Source organism: Sciurus vulgaris, assembly GCF_902686455.1.
Source record: "Sciurus vulgaris genome assembly, chromosome: 16".
NCBI lineage: Eukaryota > Metazoa > Chordata > Mammalia > Rodentia > Sciuridae > Sciurus > Sciurus vulgaris.
In genome coordinates this window covers 4,830,418-4,849,972 of record NC_136477.1, presented here as the reverse complement: position 1 = coordinate 4,849,972, position 19,555 = coordinate 4,830,418, and the positions used below count along the sequence as shown (strand labels likewise).

The 19,555-nt window shown below is 39.5% G+C and overlaps 1 protein-coding gene across 1 annotated transcript in view; it reads left to right on the top strand.

The window, feature by feature from the left end:
• The window catches only part of LOC306646486 (uncharacterized protein), a gene marked incomplete at both ends in the record, with an annotated part of 84,870 nt that extends 65,612 nt beyond the window's left edge, over nucleotides 1-19,258 (top strand). Inside the window, 3 exon segments of the mRNA XM_079115086.1 lie at nucleotides 9,112-9,407; nucleotides 17,655-17,830; nucleotides 19,154-19,258. Of these exon segments, the coding sequence (XP_078971212.1) occupies nucleotides 9,112-9,407; nucleotides 17,655-17,830; nucleotides 19,154-19,258 (577 nt within the window).
• Between the last annotated feature and the right edge of the window lie 297 nt (nucleotides 19,259-19,555).

Genomic DNA, 19,555 nt, shown 5'->3' with positions numbered 1-19,555 from the left:
TATTCATAAATACATATGATATGATTTTCTCCATTTCACTTGTCCTTTATCTTTCTACAACCTTCCATTTTCATCTTCAGCTCTATGCAATTTTTTCCTTTCACATTTTTATTGTGCACACAGTTGTACCTAATGGTGGGATTCACTGTTACTATTTCACAACTGCACACGACACAGCAGTGTAATTTGGCCACTGTCTCTCTCCCGCACTTCCCTCTCCCGCCTGCTCTCACCCCTTGGTCCCTTTTATCCACTGATATGCCTTCCATTTTCACGAGATCTCCCCACATTTCTTTCCCTTTATACTGTCTAGCTTCCAAGTATGAAAAAAATACATGACCCTTGACCTTCTTTCTGACTTTGTCTTATTTCACTTAAGGTAAAGGTCTCAAGTTCTAACCATTTTCCCGTAATTGGTATAATTTCATTTTTCTCTATGGGTGAATAGAACTCCTTTGTGTCTATGAAGCACATTTTCTTTCTCCATTCATCCATTGATGGACAACTATGTTACCTCCACCGTTTAGCTATTGTAAATTGTGCTCCTGTAATCATGTATATGCAGGTCCCTGTAGTAAGATGACTTTAATTCTTTAGAGTAAACACCAAGGAGTGGTATAGCGGGGTCATATGATGTCTCCATGACTAGTCTTTTGAGGATCCATACTGATTTCCATAGTGGTTGTACAATTTACAGTCCCCTCAACAGTGTAAAAGTGTTCCTTTGCTTCCGCATCCTCTCCAACATTCATTTTTATTTGTATTCTTGAGGACTTCCACTCTGAACAGTATGAGATGAAGATGCAACTAGATTTAATTTGCATGTCCATAATTGTTAATGATGTTGAACATTCACTCATATATGTATTGGCAGTTTGCATTTTATCTTATGAGAAATGCCTGCTTAATAAATTTGCCCATTTATTAACTGGATTAGTTGTGGTGTTTGGTGTAAAGTTTTTTGAGTTCTTTATACATTGTGGATATTCACCCTCTGTCAGGAGTTTAGGTAGCAAAGATGCTGTCCCACTCTGTAGGTTCCCCCTTTTCTATGCAGAATTTAATTTGATACCATGCCATTTATTCACTGTTGGCATTATTTCCTGAGCTTTAGGGGTCCTATTGAGAAATTCATTGACTATGCCTCTATGTGGGTGTGTTGACCCTATGTTTTCTTCTAGAAGTTCCCAATTTCCTAATGTAATTCCTTGGTCATTTATCCACTTTGAGTTGACTTTTGCTCAGGGTGAGAGATAAGGGTCTAGTACCTCATAAACATGTACACTTTTTTCATTTGGTCTCCCAGTTAAAACAATGTTTAATATTAAATCTTTAAAAACATTTCCTTCATTTAAAAAATCAGAACAAGTAAGATAAAAGGCTTAAAGATAAAAAAGTATTGATTCATTCTTATTAATTTTTAATAATACAAAGATAAAAATTAAGAATGGAACAAATTCCAACTGTATAATTTGTCTACTATATGTAACCAATATCAAATTAGTTTGACATGAACTGAAAGAATATTTTTGTCAATTATTTATAGAAAAAATTTTGACCATGTGTTTTAGTGACAAAAAATCCCTCATCCTTAAATACCAATAATACAGAAAAAAATTATTGGAAAGAATGGGAAAACACATTGTAATTAAAAAGAAAACATTGTCATTTGGGAACTGGTTAAAAATATTTCACAAATATTCAATTAAAGAGTTCCGACAAAATAACATGATAAAACAGTTCATGGAAATTCACAGAATTAAACCATAAGCAACCATGGATATAAACTAAATCACCAATAACATAATATATTAATAATTCATAATTCATCAAGTGAAGTTCTTGAATATTTAAATAAGGCTGCAATTTAAGATAGAAGAACTAGATCAATTATAAACAAAGAAAAGGAAAGAAATACATAAAGATTAAACAAAATATTAATTCTGTTAGAAACAAATGTTACAATAAAATTCAAAAACCAATATTTTTCAACAATCTACCTAGAGAAAGGCTTCAAATGTTGAAACATAAAAGGAGAAAGGATTCTCTAAAGAGAAAGAAGAAATATTTCAAGTTGAGTAATCAGCTTGAAGACTAAAGAAATAAATTGAAGGAGGTGTCAAGATGGCGGACTAGAGGGTGGCTGCATTTCATGTTGCTCCAGGACTCAGGATTCAAGAAGAGGAGATGTTGAGAGACTTGGGACAAACTCAAAGCCACCGGGTGAGTCTCTTCTGTTGGGGAGGCATCCCGGATGGGGCGGAAGTCCCAGAATACAGAGAACTTTGTGAAGTAGAGTTGCCCAACAAGACAACCCTCCCCCTGCTGGAGCCGTGAACTCGGACAACTGGGAACATTGTAGAGGAGGCCGCTCGACACAATGCTTGGACTCGGAGCAACCCACTGGGGCTCCGGGCAGCTGCCCAGAGGAGGAGATGTGTGGCAAGCTGTTTGGACTCAGAGTGACCATTCCTGAACCCCAGGGGGGGCTTCCCAGAGGAGGAGGAGGCATGCAGTGGGTCACTTGGACTCAGAGTGACTGCACCAGGGCTACGGGCGGTTGTTGGGAGGAGGAAGTGCGCAGTGAGTTGCTTGGACTCCTAGCAACCGCACCAGAACACTGGGTGTCTGCCTGCAGGAAGAGGAGTGCAGGGCATCGCTGGGGCTTGGAGTGACTGTAAGGGACTCCAGGTGGCTGCTCAGAGGAGGGGCCACATAGCCAGGTGATTAGGTGCAGAGCAGGGTACCAGGACCCAGGTGGCTTCTCGGTGGAAGAGCCACACAGAGACAAGCTGAGGGGCAGAGTGAAGGTTCCAGGACTGTGGGCAGCTTCTCTGAGGAGGGGCAGCCTAAGGAGACTGCTCTGCACAAGGCGAGGCTCCCAGGCCCAGGAGGTAGGTCTGGGACCCTGGGAACCACGCAGAGAAAGGCAGCCCAGCCCAGGCAGTAGATGTGGATTGAGGGGAACCTCTAGGAGGGGAATTGATCAGTGAGACCTCCCCACTGTGTGAGTCTTCCCTGCCGGGTGATGATTTCCCACAAGGACAGTAAAACCAGAGACACAGGCCCAAACAGACCTTACCTCAGCTTGCAGCCTAGTTCCCCTTTGGATGACCACTGGCCAACAAGTGGAGTCACCTCTGCCCACTAGCAGGGAATATACCCCACCTGAAGGTCACCACCCCTAGAGAGGCAGCTTCCTTGTGGAGTACCATTATCAACTTCCTCCAAGACTTCAGGCTACTGAAGGCTAAGAGGGGATATACTAGAAATCTCCAGGGACATTATAAGTCAATAGAGGAAATCTGCAAAATCTAAGTGATCCACTGGTACCAGAACAATATGAGAAAACAAGGCAATAAAATGCCCCAAACAAATCTAGATATTACATCAATAAAATCCAATGACATCATGGCAGAAGAAATGACACAAAGGGAATTCAGAATGTACATAATTAAAATGATCAGGGAAGCAAACGAGGAGATCAAAGAGCAAATGCAGGCATTGAATAATGAGATGAAATAGCAAAAGCAGGCATTAAATGATCACACCAATCAACAGTTAAAAGAGCAAATACAGGAAGCAAAAGATCATTTTAATAAAGAGTTAGAGATATTGAAAGAAAACGAAAGAGAAATCCTTGAAATGAAGGAAACAATAAACCAAATTAAGAACTCCATAGAAAGCATAACCAATAGGATAGAACACCTGGAAGACAGAACCTCAGACATTGAAGACAAAATATTTAACTTTGAAAAGAATGTTAACCAAACAGAGAAGATGGTAAGAAATCATGAACAGAATCTACAAGAATTATGGGTTTCCATGAAAAGGCCAAATTTAAAACTTATTGGGATTGAGGAAGGCTTAGAGAAACAAGCCAAAGGAATGAACAATCTATTCAATGAAATAATATCAGAAAATTTCCAAAATCTGAAGGATGAAATGGAAAATCAAGTTCAAGAGGCTTATAGGACTCCAAATATACAAAATTACAACAGACCCACACCAAGGCACATTATAATGAAAATAACTGACATACAAAATAAAGACAGAATTTTAAAGGCTGTGAGAGAAAAGAACCAAATTACATTCAGGGGGAAACAAATACAGATATCAGCAGATCTTTCAATCCAGACCCTAAAAGCTAGAAGGGCCTGGAACAACATTTTTCAACCTCTGAAAGAAAATGGTTGCCAACCAAGAATCTCATACCCAGCAAAACTTACCTTCAAATTTGACAATGAAATAAAATTCTTCCATGATAAACAAAAGCTAAAAGAATTTACAAAAAGAAAGCCAGCATTACAGAACATTATTAGCAAAATATTCCATGAGGAAGAGATGAAAAACAAAGAAGCAAATCAGCAAAGGGAGGAATTATCCTAAAGGTACTGTCAAAGAAAGGAGGAACCAAGTCGTGTCAAAAAAAAAATAAATAAATAAAATTGAAAAAATGAACCAAATGACTGGGAATACAAATCATATCTCAATAATAACCCTGAATGTTAATGGCCTGAATTCATCAATCAAAAGACATAGACTGGCACACTGGATTAAAAAGAAAGATCCAAGAATATGTTGCCTGCAAGAGACTCACCTCTTAGAAAGAGATTCCCATAGACTAAAGGTGAAAGGATGGGGAAAAACATACCATGCACATGGACTCAGCAAAAAAGCTGGGTTATCCATCCTCATTTCAAATAATGTGGACTTCAAGCCAAATTAGTCAAAAGGGAAAGAAGGACATTTCATACTGCTTAAGATAAGCATAAATCAGCAAGACATAACAATCATAAACATCTATACCCCAAACAGAGGCTCATCCATGTATGTCAAAAAAATCCTTCTCAATTTCAGGAACCAAATAGACCATAACACAATAATGCTAGGTGATTTTAACACGCCTCTCTCACCACTGGACAGATCTTCCAAACAAATATTGAAAAAAGAAACCATAGGTCTGAATAACACAATCAATAATTTAGACTTTATGGACATTTATAGAATGTACAATCCAACCAAGAGCGAACACACTTTCTTCTTAGCAGTACATGGATCCTTCTCTAAAATAGACCATATATTATGCCACAAAGCTAATGTTAGCAAACACAAGAAGATAAAGACACTACCTTGAATTCTATCAGATCATAATGGATTGAAGTTAGAAATAAATGAAAGAGTAAGAAACAGAAACTACTCCAACACCTGGAGATTAAACAATATGCTATTACATGATGAATGGATAACAGAAGATATTAGCAAGGAAATTAAACAATTCTTAGAGGTAAATGAGAACAAAGAAACATCATATCAAAATCTCTAGGACACCATGAAAGCAGTACTTAGATGAAAATTTATTTCATGGAGCGCATTCAATAAAAGAAGTAAAACTCAACAAATAAAGGACCTAACACTACAGCTCAAAGCCCTAGAAAAAGAACAACAGACCAACACCAAAAGTAGTAGAAGACAGGAAATAGTTAAACTCAGAGCTGAAATCAATGAAATTGAAACAAAAGAAACAATAAAAAATTAACAAAATAAATAGTTGGTTCTTCGAAAAAATAAACAAAATTGATAAACCTTTAGCCACACTGACAAAGACGAGAGAAAACCCAAATCACTACAATTCGGAATGAACAAGGAAATATCACAGTAGACACGATTGATATACAAAACATAATTAGAAGCTATTTTGAAAATCTATACTCCAACGAAATAGAAAATTTCGAAGACATCAACAGGTTTCTAGAGACGTATGAATTGCCTAAACTGAATGAGGAGGACATACACAATTTAAATAGACCAATTTCAAGTAATGAAATAGAAGTCATCAAAAGCCTACCAATAAAGAAAAGCCCAAGACCAGATGGGTTCTCAGCCGAGTTCTACAAAACCTTTAAAGAAGAGCTCATTCCAATACTTCTCAAAGTATTCCATAAAATAGAAGAGGAGGGAACCCTCCCAAACTCATTCTATGAAGCCAATATCACACTGATACCTAAACCAGACAGAGACACATCAAGGAAAGAAAATTTCAGACCAATATCCTTAATGAACATCGATGCAAAAATTTTCAACAAAATTTTAGCAAATCGCATACACAAACATATTAAAAAGATAGTGCACCATGATCAAGTGGGTTTCATCCCAGGGATGCAAGGTTGGTTCAACATCAGGAAATCAATAAACGTAATTCACCATATTAATAGACTTAAAGTCAAGAATCACATGATTATTTCAATAGATGCAGAAAAAGCATTTGATAAAATACAGCATCCCTTCATGCTCAAAACACTAGAAAAAATAGGGATAGTGGGAACATTCCTTCACATTGTAAAGGCCATCTATGCTAAGCCCATGACTAATATTATTCTAAATGGTGAAAAACTGAAAGCATTTCCCCTAAAAACTGGAACAAGCAGGAATGCCCCCTGTCACCACTTCTATTCAATATCATCCTTGAAACTCTAGCACGAGCAATTAGAAAAACCAAAGAAATTAAAGGGATCTGAATAGGAAAAGAAGAATTCAAACTATCCCTATTTGCTGATGATATGATTATATAATTAGAGGAACCAGGAAATTCCTCCAGAAAACTTTTAGAACTCATAAGTGAATTCAGTAAAGTAGCAGGATATAAGATCAGTGCTCATAAATCTAATGCATTTTTATACATAAGTGATGAGTCTTTGGAAAGAAAAATTAGGAAAACTACCCCATTCACAATAGCCTTGAAAAAAATAAAACACTTGGGAATCAACCTCACAAAAGAGGTGAAAGACCTCTACAATGAGAACTACAGTACACTACAGAAAGAAATTAAAGAAAACCTTAGAAGATGGAAAGATCTCCCATGTTCTTGGATAGGAAGAATTAGTAATGTCAAAATGGCCATACTAGCAAAAGGGCTATACAGATTCAATGCAATTCCAATTAAAATCCCAATGATGTACCTTACAGAAACAGAGCAAGGAATTATGAAATTCATCTGGAAGAATAAGAAACCCAAAATAGCTGAAGCAATCCTCAGCAGAAAGAGCGAAGCAAGGGGTATCGCATTACCAGATCTTCAACTCTACTACAAAGCAATAGTAACAAAAATGACATGGTATTGGTACCAAAATAGAAAGGTAGATCAATGGTACAGAATAGAGGACATGGACACAAACCCAAATAAATACAATTTTCTCATAGTAGACAAAGGTGCCAAAAATATGCAATGGAGAAAAGATAGCCTCTTCAACAAATGGTGCTGGGAGACTTAGAAATCCATATGCAACAGAATGAAACTAAACCCATATCTCTCACTGTGCACAAAACTCAACTCAAAATGGATTAAGGACCTCGGAATCAGACCAGAGACCCTGCAGATTATAGAAGAAAAAGTAGGTCCAGATCTTTAACATGTCACCTTAAGACCAGACTTCCTCAACAGGACTCCACAGCACAAGAAATGAAAGCAAGAATCAATAACTGGGATAGATTCAAACTAAAAAGTTTTCTCTCAGCAAAGAAAAGAAAGAGCCTACAGAGTGGGTGAACATCTTTGACACTCATACTTCAGATAGAGCACTAATCTTCAGAATCTATAAAGAACTCAAAAAACACTACACCGAGAATGCAAATAACCCAATCAACAAATGGGCTAAGGAAATGAATAGACACTTCACAGAAGAAAATGTACAAGCAATGAACAAACATATGGAAAAAATGTTCACTATCTTTAGTAATAAGAGAAATGCAAATCAAAACCACCCTAAGATTCCATCTTACCCCAATTAGAATGGCGATTATCAAGAATAAAAGCAACAACAGGTGTTGGTGAGGATGTGGGGAGAAAGGTACACTCATACATTACTGGTGGGGCTGAAAATTAGTGCAGCCATTCTGGAAAGCAGTGTGGACATTCCTTAGAAAACTTGGAATGGAACCACCATTTGACCCAGCTATCCCACTCCTTGACCTATACCCAAAGGACTTAAATCAGCATACTACAGAGATACAGCCACATCAATGTTCTTAGCTGCTCAATTCACAATAGCCAGATTGTGGAACCAACCTAGATGCCCTTCAATTGATGAATGATGAAGAAACTGTGGTATATATATATATATATATATATATATATATATATATATATATATACACAATGGAATATTACTCAGTCATAAAGAATGAGAAAATTATGGCATTTTCAGGCAAATGGATGAAATTGGAGAATATCATGCTAAGTGAGATAAGCCAATCTCAAAAAACCAAAGGACAAATGATCTCGCTGATAAGTGGATGATGGCACATAATGGTTGGTGGAGGAGGTTAGTGTTAGGGTTAGAGTTAGGGTTAGGGAGGGGGGCAAGAATGGAGGAAGGAAGGACTGTATAGAGGGAAAAGAGGGGTGTGAGGGATGGGGGGAAGGGAAAAATAACAAAGTAAATAAAGAAAAAAAGAAATAAATTCAAAATTCTGAATCAAATATTAGCGTTCAAGAAAAATATAATTGAATAAAATAGCTGTGATAAGGTGATAGAGTAGATTTTAGGAAGCATCCACTCAAAATGCCCCATGTGGAAGGGCTGTGGAGGATGCACCTCTCAAGTTTTTGAAGAACTGGCAAGTTAGGTTCATTTTAACTCTTAGGGACACAAGGAGTACATAATGATGTGTATTCGTGTCTGCCTCTAAATAGGCTCTAGACCACAGGTTGCGAAGCCCCACAGATGTTACTAAAGTGTTTACAAAGGGGAGAGTGTGTGACCCTCACTGGCATCTCAAGGAGAGCACCTTACTGACTTGCACATGCACTGATGCACCTCCCATTTATAGGGCACTGACAACCAAATCTGCTCAGTGGGTAACTTATGATCCAGGAAAATAACACGTCACCCACTCACAATGCCATGCAAGCCCCTCAGTTCACTTCCTAAGAGGGAAAGAGTCACTCTAGTATCTTACATGTGCCCAGAGAACCTTGTTCACACCAGCTCCATGTGAAAGCAGGAGACCCTCATAGTGGATTAGAGAGTCTGATCCAGGTCTTGTGTAGTGGAGAAGTTGATTTGAAATGCATGGTTGGATCACCTTCACTCCTTGTTCCCTTGTGTTTAGCTGGCTTTGGAAGAACTACCAGTATGTGCTGGCTTTCTACTTTGCCATCCAGGAGGTCAACAAGGACTCTCACTTGCTCCCCAACCTGACCTTGGGGTTCCAGGTCCACAATGCCTTCTCCAGTGACCAGTTCACCTTGTGGAGCACTCTGCTTTGGTTGTCTGGAAAAATGGACCCTCTCCCTAATTACAACTGCCAGACACAGACCAAGTCTGCTGCTGTCATTGCAGGAACCACATCAGCATTCTCAGCTGAGATTGGAACCCTTCTGGAGCTCTACAAGACCCCACAGGCAGGTGGGCTGTGAACTCTGCAGACTAATTGGGATCTCCTCCAATGACAGTCCGTAACACTAAATTCAGCTGCTGGGCTTCCATATCCCATGAGGATAAAACACACCCCAGGAAATTGTATAAGTTGCAAGACACCTCTGTTTATTCCATCCTTTATTCCCTCTACTTGAGTTGAAAGCTCATGAGGGTCTTGCACACTGTCTTTAATGGGAGGTCACATGACCTTTCCTAATGGAAATAAAGCTGAAAAATTTGGTCTTCCCTGTGCTCAGAAGGAGAGAACTGGGCAATTTCTACAGCACTTGTGGGGATATGAGGTGTCCCATGAAAGCTCATGTGTGAGACAATGCATGAAATTTTAGAGATTATATTGTTAGGTTATAAGAGCCTTAATCTAATCAGTGTATCAATAAGCTGATAGATTAACTGGGTGGTGATAATAGGCAACAACTGTGGCTTTTTCCACAGTTCCATGATGTCCTGATTCATTGTGAACCCAAGAAATGGAGCCAGCCAGCCATGGACTAAAATTCTGAACCCATGAGTGTGCAAATAAACTTTTCCTCCTCTAGTGGTTGTTGTCAGGTCTTTTGGTCACAGCAGAGAACAAGCTGACTGAAAGAGCACTCTTTCTCTTTTCTGAACAGTAATCCACTCATGATCCCTTTCCTAGAAAATTCTAACATGCCCTGTACAAGAGAGAAACCCCAATTCCAATTGAACTCAGAATCATGACAATTATCTTTGCTCATTAGGTCAGATATGGTCCTTTTGATCCCATGCTAAGTGATGAAGACCAGTTTCCATCACTCTATCAAATGGCCCCCAAGGACAGCTCTCTGGCCCATGGAATGGTCTCCCTACTGCTGCACTTTGGCTGGACCTGGGTGGCACTCTTCATATCTGATGATTTGAAGGGAGAGTAGTTCCTCAGGGATCTGAAAGCAGAGCTGGTAAAGAATGGTATCTGGGGTTTCAAGATGGCAGACTAGAGGGTGGCTGCATTTCATGTTACTCCAGGACTCAGGATTCAAAAGAGTAGATATTGAGAGACTTGGGACCAACTCAAAGCAGCCAGGTGACTCTCTCCCATTGGGGAGGCATCCCAGATGGGGCAGTAGTCCCGGAACGCAGGGAACTTTGTGAAGTAGAGCTGCCCGGCGAGACACCCCTCCCCTTGCTAGAGCAGTGAACTCGGACAACTGGGAGCATCATAGAGGAGGCCGCTCAGCACAGTGCTGGGACTCGAAGCAACCACTGGGGCTCTGGGTGGCGGCCCAGAGGAAGGGCTGCGAGGAGAGCTGTTTGGACTCAGAGCGACCACTTCTGAACACCGGGGCCTGCGCAGAGGAGGAGGAGGAGGAGCAGTGCAGCAAGATGCTTGGACTGGGAGCGACTGCGCCAGAGCTACAGGCAGTTGACAGAGGAGGAGCTGCTTGGCGAGCTGTTTGGACTCGGAGCGACCTTTCCTGAACACCAGGGCCTGCCTGGAGGAGGAGGAGGAGGAGGAGGAGGAGGAGGAGGAGGAGGAGGAGCAGCACGGCAGGTCGCTTGGACTCGCAGTGACTGCGTTGGAGTTCCAGGCAGCTGCTCAGAGGAGGAGGCGAGTGGTGAGTTGTTTGGACTTAAAGCGACCGCTCCTGAACACCGGGGGCCTGCCTGGAGAAGGAGCGCGGTGGGTCGCTTGGTCTCCAGTGGTCACACCAGAGCTCCAGGTGGCTGCCCGGAGGAGGCATGCAGCGGGTCACGTGGACTCAGAGCAACTCAGAGTGACTCACAGTGACCGCTCCTGAACACCTGGGGGGTTACCTGGAGGAGGAGGAGGAACGGGGTGGGTCATGTGGACTTGGAGTGACTTCCCAGACTTCAGGTGGTTGGTGGGAGGAGGAGGCTCCCAGTGAGTTGCTTGGACTCCTAGTGACCACACTGGAACACCGGGCGGCTGTCTGGAGGAAGAGGCGAGCGGCAGGTCTCTGGGATTCGGAGCGATTGTACGGGGCTCCAGGTGGCTGCTCAGAGGAAGGGCCGCATAGCCAGGCGATTAGGTGCAGAGCAGGGTCCCGGGACCTAGGAGGCTTCTTGGTGGAAGAGCCGCACAGAGACGCGCTTAGGGCGGAGCAAAGGTTCCAGGACTGCGGGCAGATTCTCTAAGGAGAGGCAGCCTAAGGAGACTCATCTGCGAAGGGTGAGGCTCCCAGGCCCAGAAGGTAGGGCCGGGAGCCTGGGAACGTTGCAGAGGAAGGCAGCCCAGCCCAGACAGTAGTTGTAGATTAAGGGGAACCTCTAGGAGGGGAACCGACCAGCGAGACTTCCCCACCAGGTGAGTCTTCCCTGCCGGGTGAGGTTTACCCACAAGGACGGTAAAACCAGAGACACAGGCCGAAACAGGCCTGGCCTCAGCCCGCAGCCTAGTTCCCCTTTGGATGACCATTGGTCAACAAGTGGAGACACCTCTGCCCACTAGCAGGGAATATACCCCACCTGAAGGCCACCACCCCTAGAGAGGCAGCTTCCTTGTGGAGCACCGCATTATCAACTTCCTCCAAGACTTCAGCCTACTGAAGGCTAAGGGGGGATATATAGAGAAATCTTCAGGGACATTGTAAGTCAATAGAGGAAATCTGCAATATCTCAGCGGTCCACTGATACCTGAACAACATGAGAAACAAGGGAAGAATATGTCCCAAACAAATCTAGATGTTACATCAATAAAACCCAATGACAGTATGGCAGAAGAAATGACAGAAAAGGAGTTCAGAATGTACATAATTAAAATGATCAGGGAAGCAAACGAGGAGATCAAAGAGCAAATGCAGGCATTGAATGCACCAATCGACAGTTAAAAGAGCAAATACAGGAAGCAAAAGATCATTTCAATAAAGAGTTAGTGATATTGAATAAAAACCAAACAGAAATCCTTGAAATAAAGGAAACAATAAACCAAATTAAGAACTCCATAGAAAGCATATCCAATAGGATAGAACACCTGGAAGACAGAACCTCAGACATTGAAGACAAAATATTTAACCTTGAAAACAAAGTTGAACAAACAGAGAAGATGATAAGAAATCATGAACAGAATCCTCAAGAACTATGGGATATCATGAAAAGGCCAAATTTAAGAATTATTGGGATTGAGGAAGGCTTAGAGAAACAAACCAAAAGAATGAACAATCTATTCAATGAAATAATATCAGGAACTTTCCCAAATCTGAAGAATGAAATGGAAAATCAAGTTCAAGAGGCTTACAGGACTCCAAATACACAAAATGACAACAGACCCACACCAAGGCACATTATAATGAAAATACCTAACATACAAAATAAAGACAGAATTTTAAAGGCTGTGAGAGAAAAGAACCAAATTACATTCAGGGGGAAACCAATACGGATATCAGCAGATTTTTCAATCCAGACCCTAAAAGCTAGAGGGCCTGGAACAACATTTTTCAACCTCTGAAAGAAAATGGATGCCAACCAAGAATCTTATACCCAGCAAAACTTTCCTTCAAATTTGACAATGAAATAAAATTCTTCCATGATAAACAAAAGCTAAAAGAATATACAAAAAGAAAGCCAGCATTACACAACATTCTCAGCAAAATATTCCATGAGGAAGAGATGAAAAACAAAGAAGTAAATCATCAAAGGGAGGAATTACACTAAAGGAATTGTCAAATAAAGGAGGAACCAAGACATGTCAAATAAATAAATAAATAAAATTTAAAAAATGAACCAAACGACTGGGAAACCAAATCATATCTCAATAATAACCCTGAATGTTAATGGCCTGAATTCATCAATCAAAAGACATAGACTGGCAGATTGGATTAAAAAGAAAGATCCAACAATATGTTGCCTGCAAGAGACTCACCTCATAGAAAAAGATACTCATAGACTAAGGGTGAAAGGATGGGGAAAAACATACCATGCACATGGACTCAGCAAAAGAGCTGGAGTATCCATCCTCATTTCAGATAGTGTGGACTTCAAGCCAAAGTTAGTCAGAAGGGATAAAGAAGGATATTTCATACTGCTTAAGGGAAGCATAAATCAGCAAGATATAACAATCATAAACATCTATGCCCCAAACAGTGGCTCATCCATGTATGTCAAACAAATCCTTCTCAATTTCAGTAACCAAATAGACCATAACACAATAATACTAGGTGATTTTAACACACCTCTCTCACCACTGGACAGATCCTCCAAACAAAAATTGAACAAAGAAACCATAGATCTCAATAACACAATCAATATTTTAGACTTAATGGACATTTATAGAATGTACCATCCAACCAAGAGCGAACACACTTTCTTCTCAGCAGCACATGGATCCTTCTCTAAAATATACCATATATTATGCCACAAAGCTAATGTTAGCAAATACAAGAGATAGAGACACTACCTTGTATTCTATCAGATCATAATGGATTAAAGTTAGAAATAAATGAAAGAGTAAAAAACAGAAACTATTCCGACACCTGGAGATTAAACAATATGCTATTATATGATGAATGGATAACAGAAAATATTAGCAAGGAAATTAAAAAATTCTTAGAGGGAAATGAGACCAAGGAGACATCATATCAAAATATCTGGGACACTATGAAAGCAGGGAAGTTTATTTCATGGAGCGCATTTAATAAAAGAAGTAAAACTCAATAAATAAAGGACCTAACACTACAGCTCAAAGCCCTAGAAAAAGAAGAACAGACCAGCACCAAAAGTAGTAGAAGACAGGAAATAGTTAAACTCAGAGCTGAAATCAACAAAATTGAAACAAAAGAAACAATACAAAAAATTGACAAAATAAATAGTTGGTTCTTTGAAAAAATAAACAAAATTGATAAACTGTTAGCCACACTAACAAAGAGAAGATGAGAGAAAACCCAAATTACTACAATTCGGAATGAACAAGGAAATATCACAACAGACACGAGTGAAATACAAAACATAATTAGAAGCTATTTTGAAAATCTATACTCCAACAAAATCGAAAATTTCAAAGACATCAACAGGTTTCTAGAGACATATGAATTGCCTAAACTGAACGAGGAGGACATACACAATTTAAATAGACCAATTTCAATTAATGAAATAGAAGAAGTCATCAAAAGCCTAACAACAAGGAAAAGTCCTGGACCAGATGGGTTCTCAACCGAGTTCTACAGAATCTTTAAAGAAGAACTCATTCCAATACTTCTCAAAGTATTCCATGAAATAGAAGAGGAGGGAACCCTCCCAAACTCATTCTATGAAGCCAATATCACACTGATACCTAACCCAGACAGACACATTGAGAAAAGAAAATTTCAGACCAATATCCTTAATGAACATCGACGCAAAAATTCTCAACAAAATTTTAGCAAATCGCATACAAAAACATATTAAAAAGATAGTGCACCATGATCAAGTGGGTTTCATCCCAGGTATGCAAGGTTGGTTCAACATCCAGAAAACAATAAATGTAATTCACCATATCAATAGACTTAAAGTCAAGAATCACATGATTATTCAATCGATGCAGAAAAAGCATTTGATAAAATACAGCATCCCTTCATGCTCAAAACACTAGAAAAAATTGGGATAGTGGGATCATTCCTTAACGTTGTAAAGGCCATCTATGCTAAGCCCATGGCTAATATCATTCTAAAAGGTGAAAAACTGAAAGCATTCCCCATAAGCCTGGAACAAGGCAGGGATGCCCGCTTTCACCACTTTTATTCAATATCGTCCTTGAAACTCTAGCCAGAGCAATTAGAGGGATCAAAGAAATTAAAGGGATACGAATAGGAAAAGAAGAACTCAAACTATCCCTATTTGCTGGTGATATGATTATATTCTTAGAGGAACCAGGAAATTCCACCAGAAACTTTTAGAACTCATAGGTAAATTCAGTAAAGTAGCGGGATATAAGATCAATGCACATAAATCTAATGCATTTTTATACATAAGTGATGAATCTTTGGAAAGAATAATCAGGAAAACTACCCCATTCACAATAGCCTCGCAAAAAAAAAAAAACTTGGGAATCAATCTCACAAAAGAGGTGAAAGACCTCTACAATGAGAACTACAGTACACTACAGAAAGAAATTAAAGAAAACCTTAGAAGATGGAAAGATCTCCCATGTTCTTGGATAGGAAGAATTAATAATGTCAAAATGGCCATACTACCTAAAGTGCTATACAGATTCAATGCAATTCCAATTAAAATCTCAATGATGTACCTTACAGAAATAGAGCAAGCAATCATGAAATTCATCTGGAAGAATAAGAAACCCAGAATAGCTAAAGCAGTCCTTAGCAGGAAGAATGAAACAGGGGGTATCGCAATACCAGATCTTCAACTCTATTACAAAGCAATAGTAAGAAAAACGGCATGTTATTGGTACCAAAATAGACAGGTAGATCAATGGTACAGAATAGAGGACACAGACACAAACCCAAATAAATACAATTTTCTCATACTAGGCAAAGGGGCCCAAAATATGCAATGGAGAAAAGATAGCCTCTTCAACAAATGGTGCTGGGAGAATTGGAAATCCACATGCAATAGAATGAAACTAAACCCATATCTCTCACCATGCACGAAACTAAACTCAAAATGGATTAAGGAACTTGGAATCAGACCAGAGACCCTGCAAATTATAGAAGAAAAAGTAGGTCCAGATCATCAACACATCGGCTTAGGACCAGACTTCCTCAACAGGACTCACATAGCACAAGAAATAAAAGCAAGAATCAATAACTGGGATAGATTCAAACTAAAAAGCTTTCTCTCAGCAAAGGAAACTATCAGCAATGCGAAGAAAGAGCCTAGAGAGTGGGAGAAAATCTTTGCCAATCATGCTTCAGATAGAGCACTAATTTCCAGAATCTATAAAGAACTCAAAAAACTCTATACCAATAATACAAATAATCCAATCGACAAATGGGCTAAGGAAATGAATAGACACTTCACAGAAGAAGATCTACAAGCAATCAACAAACATATGGAAAATGAAAAATGTTCAACATCTTTAGTAATAAGAGAAATGCAAATCAAAACCACCCTAAGATTCCTTCTTACCCCAATTAGAATGGTGATTATCAAGAATACAAGCAACAACAGGTGTTGGCGAGGATGTGGGGGGAAAGGTACACTCATACATTGCTGGTGGGGCTGCAAATTAGTGCAGCCACTCTGGAAAGCAGTGTGGAGATTCCTTAGAAAACTTGGAATGGAACCACCATTTGACCCAGCTATCCCACTCCTTGACCTATACCCAAAGGACTTAAAATCAGCATACTACAGGGATACAGCCACGTCAATGTTCATAGCTGCTCAATTCACAATAGCCAGATTGTGGTACCAACCTAGATGTCCTTCAATTGATGAATGGATAAAGAAACTGTGGTATATATACAATGGAATATTACTCAGCCATAAAGAATGATAAAATTATGGCATTTTCAGGCAAATGGATGAAATTGGAGAATATCATGCTAAGTGAGATAAGCCAATCTCAAAAAACAAAGGTCAAATGATATGGCTAATAAGTGGATGAGGACACATAATGGGGGGAGGGAAGGGTTAGTGTTAGGGTTAGAGTTAGGGTTAGGGAGGGGGGCAAGAATGGAGGAAGGAAGGACTGTATAGAGGGAAAAGAGGGGTTTGAGGGGTGGGGGAAGGGAAAAAGAACAGATTGAATCAAACAACATTACCCTATGTAAATTTATGATTACACAAATGGAATGACTTTATGCCATGTAAAAACAGAGAAACAACATGTATCCCATTTGTTTACAATAAAAAATAAATTTAAAAAAAAAGAAAAGAACGGTATCTGTGTGGCCTTAACAGAAAAGCTCCCTGACACTAAGACAATGTATGGTCCCAGCGACATTGCCTTCATGAGTAGGATCAGAGTCTCCTCTGCAAATGTGCACATATTCCATGGTGAAGCAGGAAGCATCATCACTGTGGACCTCACAGCAGAATTCTTCTTAACCACAGGGAAGGTGTGGATCATGGCAGCAAAGTAGGATATTGTCACGTCATAGATGAACAACATGCTGCACTCTTTCCATGGAAGCTTCTCGTTCTCACCTCACAAGGGAGAGATCCCTGGCTTCCAACACTTTCTCAGGACAGTTGACCCTTCCCACTACCCTGAAGGCTTTTACATCCCAAAATTGTGGTTGCATCTTTTTCGTTGTTCATCTGCTGGGTCACTATGTGGAAAAATTTTTAATTGTCCTGAAGATACATCCTTTGAGATTGTGTCAGGTTTGATTGACATGTTGACCATGTCTGACTCCAGCTACTTCATCTATAATGCTGTGTATGCACTGGCCCACGTCCTCCATAACATGCTTATTCAGAAATCTGAAATGGGATCTTCAGAAGACACTGATCAGCCTAGACTTCTTCCCTGGCAGGTAAACTCATCCAGTACCAGGTCATGCACTGGGAAACTGACAGCATCTATGAGTACTATACTCAAGTATCTCATGGTCATGTTCTCTCTTAAGATCAACAAAATTAGGAAAAATGGAGTATAGATTTTTCATATGAATATATTACAGATAACTGTTATATACAGATAATTAGATATATACATATGCATGTTATCTGTATCAGGAGAATTCTGTCAAAGGATGTGTTGGCTTCATACAGTTGAATAAAATTTTAAAACAAATACATTGCATGTAAGTTAAAGTTATATAAAATATCCAACACAGTCCAAGACAAAACAAGGCAACAATTAATGAAATCTATACATTTCCTTAGTGTACACAGAAGCATAGAGAATATTGACATAGTGGCCATCTTTGACAGCAGCTGTTCCACCTGAAATACTAAATATGTAGTGCCCAAGTCCTCTGGGTGAAAAGAGAAATGGTTTCAACATAGTATCCTGAAATGACCCTAGAGAATGAATCGGCTTTAGACATCATTATTCTCCAAAACTGGGAACAAGCATGGTAGCAGGGCCTTTGGTTTTACTTTTAGATGGCATGCCACCAATGATGTCTGCAGCTCAGGATATCTCCCTGGGTCACATATGGTTTTTTGTTTAATTTCCATCTGGATTATCTGAATTAAAAACCCATTCATGGAACGCATTTGTGAGCTTTTCTTCTCATGTACAAGGGACAAAATGTTTAAGGAAATATATCAAGGAAGTCAATCAAATTTCATTTTCATTTCAGATGTGATTAAATGCATGCATGTCAAACATTATGTCATCAAGTTTAATTTGCCATCTATTGTTTATTTTAACTGACAATATTTGAGATGCCATATTGAGTTTATTTTGATGCAATTCTATGGAAACTAGGTGATTTTAACAAGATAAATTCAATGACATATTTGTAGATTACTTAGAATGGTTTGACTCTGCACAACTGAAGACTTAAACAATAGTTGTTTAAAGAACAAGGGTTAGTTTCTTGCCCAACAAAGAGATTCATTGTTAGCATAGTCCATTAAACATCATTAGAATCTGGAGTTTTAATTTGCTATTTCAGAGAAAAGGACACAAACTGCAATATTATGAGCGGATGACATTTTCCCAAAAATATCTGAGGCATAGAGAGAAAACAATTCATATGTCATGCTTTCTTAACCTTTGTTGAAGCAAAATTGATACATAAAGCAATGCCCATATTTAATGTAAACATGCTCATTATTTTGGAGTTATGCATACACTCATATTACCATTACCAACAACAAATCCATGTCTGTTATGACCTTTTCAGTGTGGAAAGATTGACTCCTATGAAGCCCTAAACAGATTTGATCGGTCAGTGTTGCAAGGAGCCCATGCCAAGGCCACGCTGGGGATCATCCTAGAATTGTTCTGACTGAATTCTTCCTCTCCACCATTGTTTTTCCCACTTGAATCCATGAGGTGGTGACACCCAAACAGGGCTGAGTCACTAACAGCAATGACTCCAGAATGGAGGGAGTGTAAGAAAAGGACTGCTTGGTACATGTGGCTTTCCATCTTTCATTGAAATGTGCTCCTCATGTTGGAATTCTGCCTCTCCCACAGCTGCATCTGTTCCTTAAGAAAATCCAGTTTACAAACAGTGCTGGGGACCACATCTCCCTTGATGCAAAGAGCAATCAGATGCCCCACAATGACATCCACAATGCTG